Raw genomic sequence first — 17,288 nt, forward strand, 5'->3', positions numbered from 1 at the left:
CCTTGACTGGTGGGGCCTGGTCATTGGAAGGAGTCCTGGTCATCGGATACAAGGGTTTTGAATCTCTGAAACTTCCCATTTAAAAAACAAAAACCTCACTCGCATACTATTTACTGTATGGTGTCCATATGTAAATTCCAAGCCCACAGTGACCTGGGAAGTCAAAAGCACTGAGCATGCTAGACATCTTCAAGCACAGAACCATGAAAGTGGGAATGGAGCATGTTCACCAACCACGCGAAGCTGCACTGTCTGCACTGAGTAACAGTTTGCTATACCGCACCGACTGGGTGTCTCCATTTGCTTAAACCTTAGAGGAAACCCGCTAGACAGTGAACATGGCGCTACTGAACCTATGGGAGGCGGGACAGGGGGTGGGGCTAGGTGGGAAGCCCTCCAGCCTCCTCTTCAAAAAAGAGGATCTGGTATGTGGCTCAAGAGCCACCGACCCCGCTGGGCTTAGTGACATAGTCTATAAAAATTGTCTGTGTGGGTCAGTGGTGCTTCAGACGCTGGTGAAAGGAAACAAACTTGTGACCTCAGTACCTGTCCCTGCTCTCTGGAGTGCCTCGTGACTGCCTGGTGGGAGTGTGGCCACTCAGTTACTGTCTTCTCCCTTCTATAAAGGCTCCCCCAACCCAGCACATTGTCTTCATGGCTTCTGTATGTTTCAACCACATCTCTGTGGCGCCTCCTTCAGTGAGGAATGTGGTAGTGTTTTGTGACTGTTCAGTAGGCCAGCATAATAATTAAAGCCTGTGAAAAACTTTGCTAAGTGCGGTGGCTACTCAAACATGTGGTGAATCCAGATTATAGTTAAATTATGAAAGGCTACCCAGAAAGGAATGTCTGAGACATCACTGGAATTAAATTATTCTCTGAGGACTTGGCCCAATGTGATTCTGTAACCAGACACCTCCAAGAGAAAGAAATGAAGGCATTTTAGAATAAGTGGGCTGCAAGGGAACTCTACTGGAATTTTATAGTCAAGCTATAGATGAGGAGAGCCCAGCTTTTGTTTTAAAAGGACACAGGCTGCTACAGACTATCCTAAAAGGTGACACCAAAGGTACAGGTAGTTCCAGAGTTGTCCACAGCAGCCAAGAGACATTTTACGGTGTCCCAGGAAAATGACACCAGCCATGACAGCCACATTATCCACTGTCCTGGCTGATACCCAGGAGCCACCCTGGGAATAAACAGAGCTTGCATGCTCCTTCTTCTCTGCACACCCTCGCTCACCGCTCTCTAGAAGAGTCCTTCTCTGCCTCTAAATGGCAGCTTTCAGGAGAGTCTCAGTGTCTGTCATGTCAGCATTTGCAAGGCCGGGCCTGGCCAGCTGCTGGAGTTGCCCCTCATGGAGCCTTCTCTTCCTTCACAGGTCTTCATCTCTGTGAACTGCTTGAGCACAGATTTCTCTTCTCAGAAGGGTGTGAAGGGCTTGCCGCTCAACATTCAAATCGACACGTACAGCTATAACAACCGCAGCAACAAGCCGGTTCACCGGGCCTACTGCCAGATAAAGGTCTTCTGCGACAAGGTGAGAGAGCAGCGGGCTCAGGGAAGAGCGCCCGAGGTGGGCCCATCCTTGCACATAGAGCAGCTAACCCCTCGTGGGTGCTTACTGTCTTGCCCTTGCGGGGAAAGCAGCACTGTAGAAGGAACGGGAAACACTGACTATAAAAGATTAAGACGATTCTATGGGGCTTTTTGTGGCTGTTTCTGGTAAAGGATGTGGCCCTGGTCCTGGGCCCAGATCAAGAACTACTGTGTTGACCACCCTCCACCCGACTCACTGCCCTGAAGGCTCTTTGGCAGGCCATCTCCCAGATTTCTATGTTGCAGCTCCTTCTTCCTGGGAAACACACTTTTGCCAGGTGCAGAGCCAAGTCCTGGAGACTCTGGTAGGGCTGTTGTATCTGACCACTGGAGGGCGCCTGGAACCTTCCGGTTCAGAGAGCTTTCTCAACAGCCTGTCAGATTGAATATAGCTGCAGGCCAGGGTCTCCACCCTGTGTAACAGATTTTCACAATTTTTTATGAGATTTTTTTTAAAGATTTATTTATTTATTTTATGTATATGAATACACTGTAGCTGTACAGATGGTTGTGAGCCTTCATGTGGTTGCCAGGAATTGTATTTAGGACCGCTGCTCACTCTAGTCGGCCCTGCTTGCTCTGGTCAACCCCACTTCCTCTGGCCCAAAGATTTATTTATTATTATTAATAAGTACACTGTAGCTGTCTTCAGACACACCAGAAGAGGGCGTCAGATCTCATTATGGATGGTTGTGAGCCACCATGTGGTTGCTGGGATTTGAACTCAAGACCTTTGGAAGAGCAGTCAGTGCGCTTAACCACTGAGCCATCTCTCCAGCCCAAATTTTCACAAAATCAGTGGTTTAAAGCTCAGAGTTACTGGGCCAACATTGAAGGTGTGTGCAGCATTCCTATCGAGACTGTCTCCTCTGCATCTTTAGACCGCCTCTAATTGTTCTGCCTCCTGGTCCCTTGTGATCACCTCCAGCCCCTTGCCATGTAACCTGCTCCTTCTCCAGCCCCAGGATCAGGTGTGGGGATTCCTGGAACCCAGGTGCTTCCCATGGCCCGCACTTGGAAACAGTGAGTCATAACTCATGGGCACCGGTCCCTCTGTCCTAGGCCAGTCTCTTCCCATCTGACCACATTCCTCTGGAGCCCTAACGATCCAGGTGTGTGGCACCAGCCCCTGAAAGGCCAAGAGAATCAGGAGGTGGAGGCCAGCCTGGGCTATACGCAGAGACCTGTCTCAAAGCCAAAGCAGAAACACCGTAGGAGGAGCTGTCAGACGTCTGAGCTCTTTATAACACTAGAGAAATTGCAGCTTTATTCAAACATTTTCCCCACATGTGACATTTCGGTTGCATCGTTCCTGACTAATAATGTCCCTGCGCACCCTTGAGAATGCAGGCACTCATTCTCTGAGTTCCCTGAAGGCTTACTTCTCATAAGGCCTGGGCTCTTTGCTGCCCGCCTGCATCCCTCTACTCTGGTTGGCCAGCTTGCCACACGGCGCCTTTCAGGCACCTTCTCCTGGCTCTCAGGACTCACTTTGTGAGGCTGGTCTCAACTTGTAGTCAGAAACCTGAGGTAAGGCACTTTGGGGTTTCCTTTGGTGTACCCACAGTGTACTTCTTTCCAAAGGAAGTTGCACTTTGTCTCTTTGTCGTGAGCTGCTTAACTGGTAATGCCATTTGATAAATGACAGCTTTTCATCTTTCAGGAGCCGTAGCCACTCAGCACATTCTTAGAGAAAATGAGGGCAAAGTTTGGATTTCTAAAGTTGGAACTTGGGTAGCTGCTTTTTCCTAAGCTTGTATGTCTCCTTGGCCCACCCCTTGTCACATGTAGTTCATGCCCGTTATACAGGCAAGACTGACCTTGAACTCCTGGGCCTCCTGTCTGTTTCCCTGAGCTTAATTAAGGCCTCTGCTGCCTTTTCATTCACTCTCCACAAAAGTCGGTCTCCCTCAGGGTCACAGTCATTTTAGCCCTGACAGGCTGTGGGCCCTTTAGGCTAATGTTTGGGGACAAGCCCTGCTGTGACTGAGCACATTCCCAGCAGGCGATGGTGAGAGAGAGGTCCCAAGAGCTTATGGTCTGATGTCCCCGTACTGTTCCAGCACTTTCTCTAACATCATGCAGTATCTGTGAACTAGGACTGAATCCTTCAGCTTTTCTGCGTGCAAAGTGTCTCACCTTAGGCTCTTGTGCTGGTGTAAGGTCCGGCTGTCCGTTCATCATGGGTGCTGCAGGGACTTGGAGCTGGTACTGCTGACGAGGCTGAGCCACCCAGGTCTATTCTGTGTGTAAGCTCTCCCTGTCTGTAACTCTTTCCAAGGGTTCTCTCTTCCACTGGTGCTAAGGGTTGAATCTGATGAGGCTCCACTTTCTTGAGTTCACTGAGCATTTGTGTGTTTACGGCTGTCATTGGGTCTGGAACATGTCTGCCTGTTGCTTCTTCAGACACGCCCGCTCCTTCCCCTCGGGTTCTCCGGTTGCACCTGTGATACCTTGAGTCTCTCCCATGGCCTGTCGTTCTCGTTGTGGTTTGATTTCTCTTACCTCATTTCAGGTAGTTTCTTCCATTGACCTAGGTTTGCTGACCTGTGGCTGTCCACTGACGAACTGAGCTCCATCCATTGGTGCTTGCATCTCTGACATGGCAGTTCCCATCCCTAAAAGTTCAGGCTGGACCCTTTTTAGGTCATGTCTCTACTTAGCAAGCAAAGGGTTTGTCTTTGCTGTCGGTAGTGATGCTGTTGTTAGTTGATTTGCCTGGTTCCTGTTGTGGTCCTGGGATGCAAACACAGAGCCCTATGCACACTCGGCAGCAGCTGTCCCAATGAGCCACACTCTGAGCCCAGGGGTCGTTTCTCCATAGCCTTTGAACGTATGGGATAAAGTTACATTACTGGCTTAATGTCTGTATCTGGGTTCCCCTCAGTGATTTGATTTCCTCCCTGTTTGGAGACTGCTTGACTGTCTTGCTGGGTACTGAACCTTTTGTATTTTGCCTTGCTGGGACGTAGGTGGTTTTTTTTTTTTTTTTTTTTTTAAACTCCTGGAACTCTTCTTCAGATTCGCCCTGAGACCCCATTAAGTTTCTTGGAAATGGTTTGCTTCGTTCAGATGTCATCTTCTGATCTGATAGGCTTCTCTGCAGCCACGCTGTGTTAGGCTAATTATTCTGCACCCGTGAGCAGGGTTTTCCTGAGAGGAAAGTTTTTCCAGTCCAGTTGGTGAGAACAGACAGTATGTTTATCCTGCACTTTGGACGGTGTTTCTCTTGCTAGGGCGTGTTCTCCTTGGTTTGTAGCAACCTCTGCACCCGAGTACCTGGAAGCTGCCCAGCTCTCAGGGTTGTCTCTCCTTGGTACTTTGTTATCCTGCCTCTTCTTCATAGGACCCCGGAGGCACCAGGGCCTGCAGGTAAAGGGCCTGCCCTGCTCCCTCCCGTTCTGCAGCAGCCATCAGAATGCTTGCTTCCTGAGTCCAGCAAGGTTCCATCATTCCAGAGTAGAGCGTGAGTCTCTCTTGTCAGGAGCTGAGTTCCTTGTTATTCTTGCTGGATACAGCTGATAATACATTTGGTGTAGCTGCCTTTGGGGTGGATGTGTGGTTTCTCTTCTAACTGAAGTTACGGTTAGGTTGTTAGGTGGTTGTTGTTGTTGTTGTTGTTGTTTATTTGTGTGGGGGTGCTCATATGAGAGGCTGCATGTGTGCAGGCATGTGGGGAGACCAGAGTTTGATGTCAGAGAACTCCTTTGTTCATTTTCCACCATATATGTTGAGGCAGAGGCTCTTGTGTACCCAGATCACCAATTTGGCAGCTCTAGCCAGCCACCTTACTCAAAGTATGCACTGTCTCTGGCTTCACTCACTGGGGTTGTAGGCAGAGTTGCAGTGCCCACCCACGGTTACATGGGGTTCGGGGGGTTGAACTCTACTCCTTACCCTTGTCCTGCAAGCACTTTATCCGCTGAGCCATCTCTCCAGCCCCATATACAGCAATTATAAGCAGGCTATGTGTCTACCATGCTGTGCTTTAGCACCTTCTAGGGCAGGCAGGAGGTTTGTGTTCTGCTTTCAAACCTGATCCTTCTCGTGTAATGATGCCAAAGATCAGTGAGAGGCCCTCCACTTCCTCCTTCCTATCAAGAAACCTAAGCAACAGTTCCTACCCGGCTGGGCCACTGCAGAGGCATCCTCATCATGCAGAGACATCATCATTCAACAAAGCAGAATGAATCAGTGCTACATTTTAATGTGTGGAATGCTCTCCCATTTCAGGTCGTGGTTTTACCAGGGAGGTTTTGTGAATATTTTTGTGGGTTCAGTTGCATGACACTGCTACTCACCAGTTGATACGCATGGCACAAATGAGTCCTTTTATCGGACACAGAACACCAAGACATCTCGTGTCATCTTTGTATTTGTGAATGACACCTGATTGTTACTGTCACAGGCACCATGACTTTGGACAGATCCACCCTCTCTGTGATAACATTTGTTACACAGAATATTCTTCACAGTGCCAACTTTCTTTTTTTTTTTTTTTTTTTTTTTTTTTTTTTTTGGTTTTTCGAGACAGGGTTTCTCTGTATAGCCCTGGCTGACCTGGAACTCACTTTGTAGACCAGACTGGCCTCGAACTCAGAAATCCGCCTGCCTCTGCCTCCCAAGTGCTGGGATTAAAGGCATGTGCCACCACGCCCGGCCAACTTTCATTTTTTCTTTCCTGGTTCTTTCCTATGAGGTAGGGGGAAGGCACCCATACCTTGGCAGACATTGTGGTGTGGTAGCATGTTCTCTAAGATTTACCTTTAACCTGTCCTCATCTATTATGAAGAGGAATTTCAGTTTATTTGTATTTAATTAAAATAGATGTTTGCTGGTATTGATTTCATGTAGTTAGAAATGATTTTAAGAAGTTTTAAAAATGTAATTGGACATGTTCATTATCAAAAGGAATTTCCCAAATGACATTTCCGTACAAGCTTATGATGTACTTCAATAAGAGGGATGGGCTTCTAAGAGGATGCGGGTGTGGCAAGCCCATACTGGTGCTCACTGCCATAGAGAAGAGAGCAGAGCAGTTCCCAGAGGATCTAACCAGACTCTTGTCTCCTTTGTCTGCAGGGAGCCGAACGGAAAATTCGGGATGAAGAACGGAAGCAGAGCAAGAGAAAAGGCAAGTGCGCTGACTCCAGTTCCCAGGGAATGCCTAACGGTGGCCTGCTGCGCCCTCCAGAGTGCAGGCTAGACCAGGGGTGGTGCTGACATGCCAAGAGCCCTGAGGTTCTGCTGCTGTGCAGATGAGAGCAGAGCCCGCTCACATTGCAGGCCCGTGTCGTGGGTTATCCCCTGCTCAGGCTTTTTGGATGCTGGTTCTACCTCACTATATAGACCAGGCTGGCCTCCAAGTCATAGAGATAGACCAGCTTCTGACTCCTACATGTTGGGATGAAAGACGTGTACCACCACACCTGACCAACCCATAACTATAATCTCTTGCTGGCTTCTGTGTTTTCTCCCTAGTGTCTGACGTTAAAGTGCAGCTGCTTCCCTCACACAAGCGAACAGACATCACAGTGTTCAAGCCCTTCCTGGATCTCGACACTCAGCCTGTGCTCTTCATTCCTGACGTGCATTTTACCAACCTGCAGCGGGGCAGTCATGTAGGTAACCAGCCTCCCAGGAGAGGCTGCTAGGCTTGGCCAAAAGGAAGCTCTGTGCCATGTTTTCATAAAGTCAGACCACAGTGGCACTTAACCAGTTACTGAGCTCTCTGGGACGGTCAGTCACAGTGGCGTGATGCGCAATGCCGCATCTGTCACCTGGGTTCCCCTTGTATTCTTTCATGTTGTAGCTCATGTAAAAGTGTTGAGAATAGCATCACAATTGGGGTTTGAATCTGTAGTCTGTAAGTTCAGCTTGGGTGACACCTGTGTCACAAGGCCCTCTTCTCATAGTCCCCATCGCTAGATGTCATCAACATGTGCCCTACAGCCATGGCTTAACAACTTGGACTAAATTTTACTATTATCATTATTATTGCTGTTGTTTTGATTTTTCAAGACAGGGTTTCTCTGTGTAACCCTGGCTGTCTTAGACCAGGTTGGACTTGAACTCAGAGATCTGCCTGCTTTGCCGCCCAAGTGCTGGGATTAAAGGCATTTGTCACCCCTCCACCACCACCACCCCCAGCTAACTCATGCTAAATTTAAAAACTAGCTGCACCCTGCTTTGTGGCACAGAAATTTTAAGAGAATATGGCATTTCTTTTTATACCAAGATCAGGTAAATATCACAAAGGAGACCCTGCCATGTGCTCACTGGACAGATTTGTAAGAACTAACGAGTTTTCAGAGGTGTTGCCAACCTGTGATTCTAGAGAGTAGCCTCAGAGAAATGAGGCAAGCTGGAGTCTGTGAAGGAGCCGGGACCAGGGAATGCTGGAGACTTGTTGGTCTCTGCAGTCTCCTGTGGGCTCTTTCACATGCTGTTGCAGAAACAGCCACACACAGTGGGTGGGTGAATGAGTGGGGCATCATCTCACTAGATGCTGAGATCAGCCAGCCACCCTCAGGTTTGGTCCACATTCACAGAGACCAGCCTGGCCCAGCAAAGTGGAAGAAAGCTGTAAAAATCTAGGCATTGAAAGACACGGCAACTGTCTTTTAGAAGGGTTTGGTGTTAGGCTGGTCACATTTAAAGTGATCTGTTTTAGGACTGATTTACTTAAGTTCTGAGATAATCGAATGTGTTTGGATAACAACCTGAATGTGTGCTTGTTTCTAGGTTCTTTCCCTCCCGGCTGAAGAACTGGAAGGTGAAGGGTAAGGTCCCTCTTTGTCTCACTCTGATAAACTCATTTGGTTTTGAGGTCATCTCAAACATACAGAACCACAGAAATGCAATAAGAACCTGCTTTCCCCCTAGCTGTTTAAGCATACATTTCTCAGCCAAGTGTAGGGGCACCTGCCATCCTAGCACTTTGGAAACAGAGGCGGAAGGATGTGCGTTTAAGGCCATCCAGGGCTGCGCAGTGAGTTCCAGGCCAGCATGTTATAGTAAGAACCTCTTTCCAATAAAAGAATAAAGAGCCAATCCAGAGCCCACCACTGCTGAGTACCTGGTACCTGTCTCCTATAAACAAGGACCTGGCCTGTATCCCACAGTGTAGAAGGGAGCTCAGTGGACGCCTTTGCAGACTCTGTCCGGGTCTCACTGGCTGTACAGTAACACCATTAGGCAAGACCAGATCCAATTCAGAGCCTCCCATGGCGGTGTCTCTAACCACCCCAGTCTGAAACAATGTGGTTTTACTTAACCTTCAGGGCATCTTCAGTTGAGGCCTTGCCATGCCCTGCAGTTGTGCACATTGGCACCACCGTCCTCTGACATCTCCTCCCCTTGGCACCCAGCTCAGTTCATCCCGTTCCTGTGACAACGTGACTGAGCCTCTCTGCTTAGATTTCTTCCCTTTTGTTTTGGGTGCTGTGAACACTGTGCTGTACCCTATGAATGTCTCGCTCACCTCCAGACTTGCAGTTTCCTGAGTGTTTATATCGGATAGGACTCCATTTCTCACTTCAAGTTGTGCCCAGTCACAGGAAGTCACTGATGACCCCCGTTACTTTGAGCTATTGTCCCTTGGAGCAGCTCCTGGTCCTTGTCTCTGGTTCCCCATAGGAGAGGTCGTTTGTAGCATCCAGGACGGGACCCTAGATGTCTCTCTGAGGTCTTAGTGCTCTCCTCTGTAAATAGCCTGCCTGCTCCTCTGGGCTGTGTATACAGCAGACCCCTGCTGTTAGAATATCCGCAGAGACCCACCAGGCTCACCCGTCACAGTGGCTTCGGGCTGAATTTCGAAGAACAGAGTTTGCCTTGGCAGTTACATTTTTACCTCACACAGAAGTACATGGAGTTGGATCATCCCGCTGTCAGCCCATCCTTTGCCCTCTCTCACTTCTTCTTGGTGTTTTGGTTTTGCCTTTTGAGACAGGGCTGTACCCTGGCCCAGGCTGCCTAGGACTCACTGTGTGGCCGAGGTTGGACTCCAGCTCATGAGCCCTCTGCCTCGGGCTTCTGAGCACTGGGGCTGCAGGCCCCATGCCTGGCTTTTTTGGTTCTGTTTTTGCTTCCTGCCTCTGACTCTCCCAGTGCACACTGGCTGCCAGCTGTCGTTTATCTCACTACTAGACCTGAGCCACTGCTTCCATTTTTGGTGTTTGAGACATGGCTCCTGCAGACACCTTCACCAAATGCCTGCTGGGAGTGCGGAGCTGACATACACTGGCCCTTTCCAGCCTGTTCTGAATAAGCACTTGCTGCCCTTATTTCCGGACATCTGTTCCTTGGCTCTCACCTCACAGGCCCTCCCCAGCAGTGCCTCAGACCTGTACACTTTCCTCTCAAGCTCCTTGTCCACTCCCCGCTGCTATTTCTGTGGATACCACAGTATGTTAAGGCTGTAGAAGCCACACTGTGGTCTTCTGTCACTCAAGCCCTCGAATACGATGTCCTACCTGTGGCCTTGGGATCCCCTGCAGCACAGACCACACATTTTGATCACAGTTGTCCACCTTGCAGAAATTTCCTCTGAGGTGACATAAAACCCATGATTCCTTAGAGCCAAACAAAGGAGGCCCCTCCCTGCCTCAGCTGCCTCAGTCTGTGGAAGCCTCCATGTTCTCCTCCTGGGTGCTGAGTCAGGAGGAGAGGAGGTCCAGCAGAGGGGGCAGTCCTACATGCCATTTGAGTGGCCTAGGCTGCTACTCCTGAACCCTGCCCTGGCTGTCATCTGGCTTGGACCACATAAAGAATGAACAGAGTCTGAGTCTAAAGTGCAGTGGGTGCTCTAAAGAACTCCCGCTTGTACAGTTAATTGGAGTCGAAACACCTGACCTAACTCTGCTTTGCCTCACCCACAGGTCTGTCTTGAAAAGGGGGCCATTTGGAACCGAAGATGATTTTGGAGTCCCTCCTCCTGCTAAGCTGACTCGGACAGAAGAACCCAAGAGAGGTGCGTTGACTGCCGGAGATGAACGTGGGAATGCTGAGCCAGCCGTGAGCTCATGGACATGGCTGATCTGGCTTTACCACCCTGAGGATGCGGGGAGGCGGCGTTCAGGGGAAGCTGCAGTTAGATCCTAGGGCTCACGCTGTGGTGCTGTCTGTCACTGTCCCTTATGGTACTAGTATCTGGAGTCTGTTTTTCATGTTTGCTCATGTGAATTAACTGTTCTCTCCACCTCCCAAATCACCACAGTGCTGCTCTATGTGCGAAAGGAATCAGAAGAAGTCTTCGACGCCCTGATGCTCAAGACCCCATCTTTGAAGGGCCTGATGGAGGCAGTAAGTAGGAGGCCCTCTGCAGAGCCTCACGGCATCCCGCTGGAGCAGATATACACAGCCCTAGTTCTCTGTCCCGCTGGAGCCTTGGCCTCTTTTCCCAGCCGTGCTCTGCATATGCTTATAGCACTGCCTGCATTTGACCTGCCCTGGCCATCCTCGCTTGACTGCAGGTCTGTCTTGTCCCTTGTGACTGGCCTGGGGTTGGTAGGTGAATCACTCTGTTATATAACACTCTGCCACATTCAGTGAATTTGTGACAGCCCTGGGGGTGGGGTGGGGGAGTTTAACTTTGATATTCTTGATAAAAAGGAAAATTCAAGTAACAAACCACTTAGAAGTTGACAATAGAAAAACCTTAGAAATGCCATTCATAAACAGTTAGCCATGACAGTACCATCTATAATTTCTAAAACTCGGGAAGCCAGAACAGAAACAGAATTAGAGACAAGGCTGTCTCAAAACAAACTCCAGCTCCCAGCCTGCCTCTGCTCCCTCTGTATCTCTGCCAACCATGCCAGACCTCACCCAGAGCACAGCTGAGCAGATGGAGAGGTGTGACCTCCAACCCCAGGAGCTGGCAGAGGCTGCACTCAGCCAAGCCCGTGTCCCTGTGGGGGTGTCAGTAAGAGAAGCACGGGAGGGAAGTGCCTTCGGACTTCCCCTCTGACTTGTCTTGGCCAGAATTCTAGCATCAGTGATGTGCCCTGACATTTTCCAACCATAAACCCTTATAAATCATGGACATTTGAATCTGAAAGTGATGCACAGTTGAACTTGAACTCCAAGTGTCCCTCTGCTCCCTTTGACAACTGTGGTGTGCCGAAGCCTCTTGACAAACCTTTTAAGAACAAACCAACCAAAGCCAAGGCCTCACTGTGTAGGCCAGGCTAGTCTAGAACTTTCTATATAGCCCATTCTGGCCTCAGGCTCCCTGTTGCTGGGATTTCAGACAACCACACTCAGCTTTGTCCAGGTGCCACTGTGGGCACTGGAGCCACCAGAGCAATGACACAGAGCCATAGGGTAGATTGCCTAGCTGGGAAAACAGAAGGAAATAGAATAAGCAGGAAACTCATCGATAAGATTTCAGATACAGAAAGTACAGTGAAGGAGCCTAAGTCAATTGAGGTGACAGTGGGTCCCGGCATCCCTCAAGGGGACCCCTCCTGGATAGAGCAGCCTCAACTCAGTGATCTTCCAGCATTAGCCTCCTGAGTGCTGAGATTACAGGCATGCCCACCAAGTTGGCTTTTGCATTTCTTAAAGATGACCCAAACTTTGGGTTCATACCTGTGTACCGACTCCGTGACTCTCAAGGATGAATGCGTTTCTCAGAGCAGCACCATGAACTGCACAGAGTAAGCATGGTGTGCACTGGCTTGAGTGAGCAAACCTGAAGCAGTACTGGCTCCTGGGTGGAGCAGATGGGGCAGAAGAAATCAAGGCATTTGCACAGGAAACTAGATCCACTCTGTGAACACAGGCCCCTGAATCGCAAAGCCACGCCTCATGGGGTCCTGGCTGTGGATGTTTCTTCCAGTCAGGTGACTTGTTGACATCTGAATTAATTAGGGAGGAAATAGCAGTTCCCTTCCTCTAGGATGTGGTCTGGGTCTTGACCTTCTCATAATGCAGGCATATTACACACACACACACACACACACACACACACACACACACACAGCATGAAGACTGGAGAGATGGCTCAATGCTTAAGAACATTCTTCCAGAGGACCTGAGTTGTGTTCCCAGGAACTGTATGATGGCACACAGCTGTCTGTAATTCCAGGCCCAGGGATCCAGTGCCCCTTCTCTGACTCCCACAGGTACCAGGCATCATGTGGTTCCCTGATACACATATGGACAAAATACATACACATAAATGTAAAATTAGTTAACGCATATACATAGTAAAAAGAAATCTTAAAAAGAAAACAAGGTGAAATGAAAGATGAGAGTAGTCGTGGCAGTCTGTTAAAGCCTTGGCAACAGCATTCTTTCTATTCTCTGTTCTTTTAGATCTCAGACAAGTATGATGTCCCCCATGACAAGATTGGGAAAATATTTAAGAAGTGCAAAAAGGGGTGAGTACTGTCATTGTCCTGTGCACCCTGAAGGCAGTCGTCTGCAGCACGGCTGGGACGTGCTTTCGGTGCCATTCGTCCAGAAGCCTCCAGGGAGGTGCAAGCAGTAAGACTGGGAGACAGAGGAAGAGCCACTCAGGGCCCCACTGTAGCCCAGGCTAACCCTGAACCCATGGCAGTCCTTCTGTTTCAGCCTCCCCAGTGCAGAGTGTGGGTGTGGAACACCATGCCCCCTTTCTTTCCTTTACTAAATCATTTACTCAATATTGATCTTCCTTTGGAGATTAGGGTTTGTTTGTTTTTCAAAGAAAAGACAAATCTGTTTGCCCTTCCTGTGCCTGGCCGCGTGAGGTGAGGTGGCTGCACATTCTGGGGAGTGTGATGGCCCAGACGAAGGATGTCAGGCCCCGCCATCCCCTCCCCAGCCAAGTGCTGGGATGGCACAGTCCATGCCCCTCGTCTAGTTTTTGAGATAGGTGTGAGTGTTTAGAAGTGAGGTATCTGAGGGCTCATCTGTGATCACGTGGTTTGGTGATGTGGAGCTGTGACTCAAATCGCTTTTGTCTGATCCATAGCCTTTCCTTTATTCTTGAGCACCCTACCCTGGGCTGTGTTTTCAGAATACATATATAGAAAATTGCTTCTTGTCTAGAAATTAAATCTTAGTTTATGTATGTATGTATGTATGTATGTATGTATGTATGTATGTATATATGTGTGTCCATGCTACAGGGCACTTGTGGAGGTCAGAGGACAACTTATGGGAACCAGTTCTCTCCTTCTACTGTGTAGGTAGCGAGGATAGAACACAGGTCAGTCACCATGCTAGACTACAAGCACCTTCACCTGCTGAGCCATCTCTCTGGCCCCAGATAAAAGACTATTTTTAGGTCTGTTGGAATTTTCTCGATGAGTCTGACGGGAAGGGTTAAGCTTTAACTACTATGTTTAAACTTTGAGGGTAGCTTGTCAGAAAGCTTCCCATGGAGAGGAGGAGGTCAACTGAATCTCCGCAGTGTAGAACTACAGATACTCTGCAGGTTTATATTTCCATATCGGGTTCCACTTAGTGAACACTCTAGGCCAGGGGTGATCAAGCCAGCAGCGTTTCCTGTCTGTCACCTGCTTCCACCACTGGGGTCCCTTACTCAGTCCCCTCCCTAGCCAGTTCTCTCTGGTCCTGGCCACAGGCACCATGGGGGCTCTCTGTCTTTTGGATGAGGCAGCTGCAGCATGGGAGGGTGTCCCCACAAATCACAGCCAGTCAGTACTCAGCTGATGAGCAAACCCAAGCCTGGCGCCACAGCCAGGGAGGATGGAGGGGACTCACGCCGCTGCCTCTTTCTCCAGGATCCTCGTGAACATGGACGACAATATTGTGAAGCACTACTCCAATGAAGACACCTTCCAGCTGCAGATAGAAGAAGCTGGCGGCTCATACAAGCTCACCCTGACAGAGATTTAAAGAGGCGGGGGTGGGGGGAGGGGAGGCACTCAGCTCCCAGGCATGGGAATTCAGTGGAAGTGTTCCAGCTGAGAAGCCCAGACATCTACCCTGCAGAACCTTAAATATCGGGGAAGGAACCTTTCACGTAGGAAATGGCGCTGTGTATACCATGCTGTGTTGATGTTTTCTTTGGGATAGAAATCCATGTGTTGGTGGCGTTGTTGTTGTTTGAATTTCTGATGTGCTTAGAAAACGAAGCATGAGAACTTTGTACCGGATCTAAGAGACCGTGGGACCCTTTGAGTTACCTGCTCCACTACCTGTCAAAGTCTGCCCGTGTCCATGAGAGTGGCGGGCTACTGGCTGGCGAGAGAGGGGAAGGCAGTAGCTTGTCTTTGAGGATTCTGTGTTCTCGCCCGACCTCAGTCTAACTCTGACTGCCTTGAGGAGTGGGCCCAGCCCTCAGCAATAAAGGGCTAAGCCTTCTCCCTCCACCTCTCCTCCAGTGTTTACTAAATAGGGTGCATTACTTCCCTTGCAACTTCCTTGGACATGTGGACTGCCTTTCTGATGAAGAACTTACATGAGTGATAGTGTGAAGTTAGTTCAGTTAAAGCTGCATTGTATATAAGTGCAATATCTTTTTGAAGGTCTGCCTGTAAATGTGTATATATATGTCTGATATAAATATATAATATATAATTATGGTGTCTGTGTACAGCTAGTGAAGGAGAGCAGGGAGATCTACCTTGAAACCCCTCTTAGAGAAGAGGTTAAGTTATTATTGATAATGTGGACCAAGCAGGTAGAACGCTGTTTTCTCAAACACAAGCAAGTGTTCCCTAGCATAGCAAAAAGCCATCTCGTGTGGCAGAGCCATCTGCTCTTGCGAATGTTGTCACTGTGTGGGTTTCTGCACCCTGAGTGGAGCTAATGGAGGACTGGACTGCAGCTACTATATGAGGTGTGTGTGCAGGTGTCAGCCAGCTGTGCCTATGCAGAGACAGCTGCTGTCATGAGCCAGCGATGCAAACCAAAATGGGCCGATTCTACAAGGCCGTGTTTCAGAGCTTCCAAGCATCAGCTGCCGTGTGTTTTAACTGGAAGGCATTCATGAATTTACATAACTGTGGCAGGGGAATGTTTTGTACACACTTAAATATTTAAAAACAAACTTTACAGTGTAATTTTATAATGAATCCTGTAACAGAAATACAATTGCGGGTTTCTTTAGGTTCAGGGAACTAGAATAGGTCATTTGTATGAGTAGGATTGTTAGCTGTATACGTAGCTTAAAAAGTACTCTAATGAAGTATGTGAACAAAATAGCTGGTTTTCTAAGACACGGGATACGGGTCATATAACAATATTTTCTATTTTGTTTTATGAAATCAGTTTTACTTGTTTTAATTGTATCATTGAACATGTGTTTTAAACCAAAGGGATTGAATTTTATATGTCTATTTCACAAGATGTTGGCTCCTGTCATTCAGTGTAACTCCTTTGCTCATCCTTTGCCTTTGCCTTGACTAACCCGGAACTTGCTATGTAGACCAGACGGCTTCAAACTCCCCGCGTGAAGGGATTGAAGCCATGCCCTCCACTCCCAGCATTGTTTGTAAAGCTCAGACTGACTTTGAATTCATAAACCGCCTGCCTCAGTCCCTCCAGCACTGGAATTACATGCATGCACCACCACATGTAGAATGTGCTTTTAGTGAACATGATGCAACTAATGCAGTCAGCTGGCCTGGAAGAGCTCCTGTGACTTCTGAGCATTTTCCCCCGACTACATCCTTAGGTCCACAGAGCAGCCTGTGCCCACAGCCTGGGCTCCTGGTGGCTCAGTGGCTTAGGTCCAGCATGGAGAGCCCTTCCTCCCAGCCCCCAGGGCAGGTACTGGCTCAACCCCTCACTCTGACTTATGCCCTGGAACCTGGCATTGCCCAAGAGGCAGCCTCCCTCCCCAGCACCAGTTACCTGTTAGGCATTCAAGAAACTTACGATGGTAACTTTTCCTACCTTTAGACAACCCAGGCAGTTTTGAGGCTAAAGCAGAGGGTTTTGTGAAATTTCTAAGCTCAGAAATAAGCCTGGGTAGGACTTGGACCAGGTGGCTCGGTAGATAAGAGCTATCTAGTGAACAGCGATGGCTAAAGCAGAGATACCTGAGAGAATGGCTCAGGGAAAGGTGGTTTCAAGGAGCAAGAGACACCAGTGGGAGGGCATCGCAGACGAAGGCTGAGTGGGTCTCTGCACACGAACAACTAGCTGGGTCCTGGAAGTGTTGAAAGGGTATTCGGTGTTCTTCATTTCTCTGGTTCCATGTGCTCCAGGAAAGAACTGTGTGACTATCATCCCATGTTGGTGACATTCGCATCCCACCTGAAGTCACCAGCAGAGCAGACAGGCTTTGATCACTGACATCTGCCTCCTGGGGGTTAAACCTGGTGCTCAGTGGGGATCCCAGGCCATGACAGGTCTCCTCTGTCTTAAACACATGACTCCTGATCCTGAACTCTTAAGCACATGACCCCCTGGTCCCAAACTCCTGTATATACTACACGCTTCAAATCTCTGAATCAAATACAAATGTAACATAAAAAAAAAAAAATCCAGTTAGCTACCAGAATGAGCATCACAGCTCTATGAGAAGGTGACTGGAGTTTAGATACCCACCTCCAAGTCCTCCAAGAAGACCACTGAGAAGGTCCTATGGGATCAGAGTTCCTGGAGTGAGCTCTTCAATGGGATTAGAGCTAAGGATGCGCCTGACTGCACCGCATGGTCACAGCAGTGAACACTGGAGGCACGACTGAGTGGGGATGTATACAGTCTCGCCACTGGACACTCAG

The 17,288-nt window shown here is 48.8% G+C and overlaps 1 protein-coding gene across 1 annotated transcript; it reads left to right on the forward strand.

Annotated features, from left to right (window-relative positions):
* The first annotated feature begins 338 nt into the window (after positions 1-338).
* Positions 339-16,430, forward strand: LOC115064407 (grainyhead-like protein 1 homolog). Its single transcript, XM_029540913.1, has 9 exons — positions 339-425; positions 1,382-1,540; positions 6,682-6,733; positions 7,081-7,220; positions 8,344-8,381; positions 10,479-10,570; positions 10,817-10,902; positions 12,922-12,986; positions 14,337-16,430. Exons 1-9 carry the CDS (start codon positions 339-341, stop codon positions 14,449-14,451), a joined length of 834 nt encoding a protein of 277 aa, XP_029396773.1. The 3' UTR covers positions 14,452-16,430.
* The last annotated feature ends 858 nt before the right edge of the window (positions 16,431-17,288 follow it).

Source organism: Mus pahari, chromosome 7 (assembly GCF_900095145.1).
Source record: "Mus pahari chromosome 7, PAHARI_EIJ_v1.1, whole genome shotgun sequence".
Classification (NCBI taxonomy): domain Eukaryota; kingdom Metazoa; phylum Chordata; class Mammalia; order Rodentia; family Muridae; genus Mus; species Mus pahari.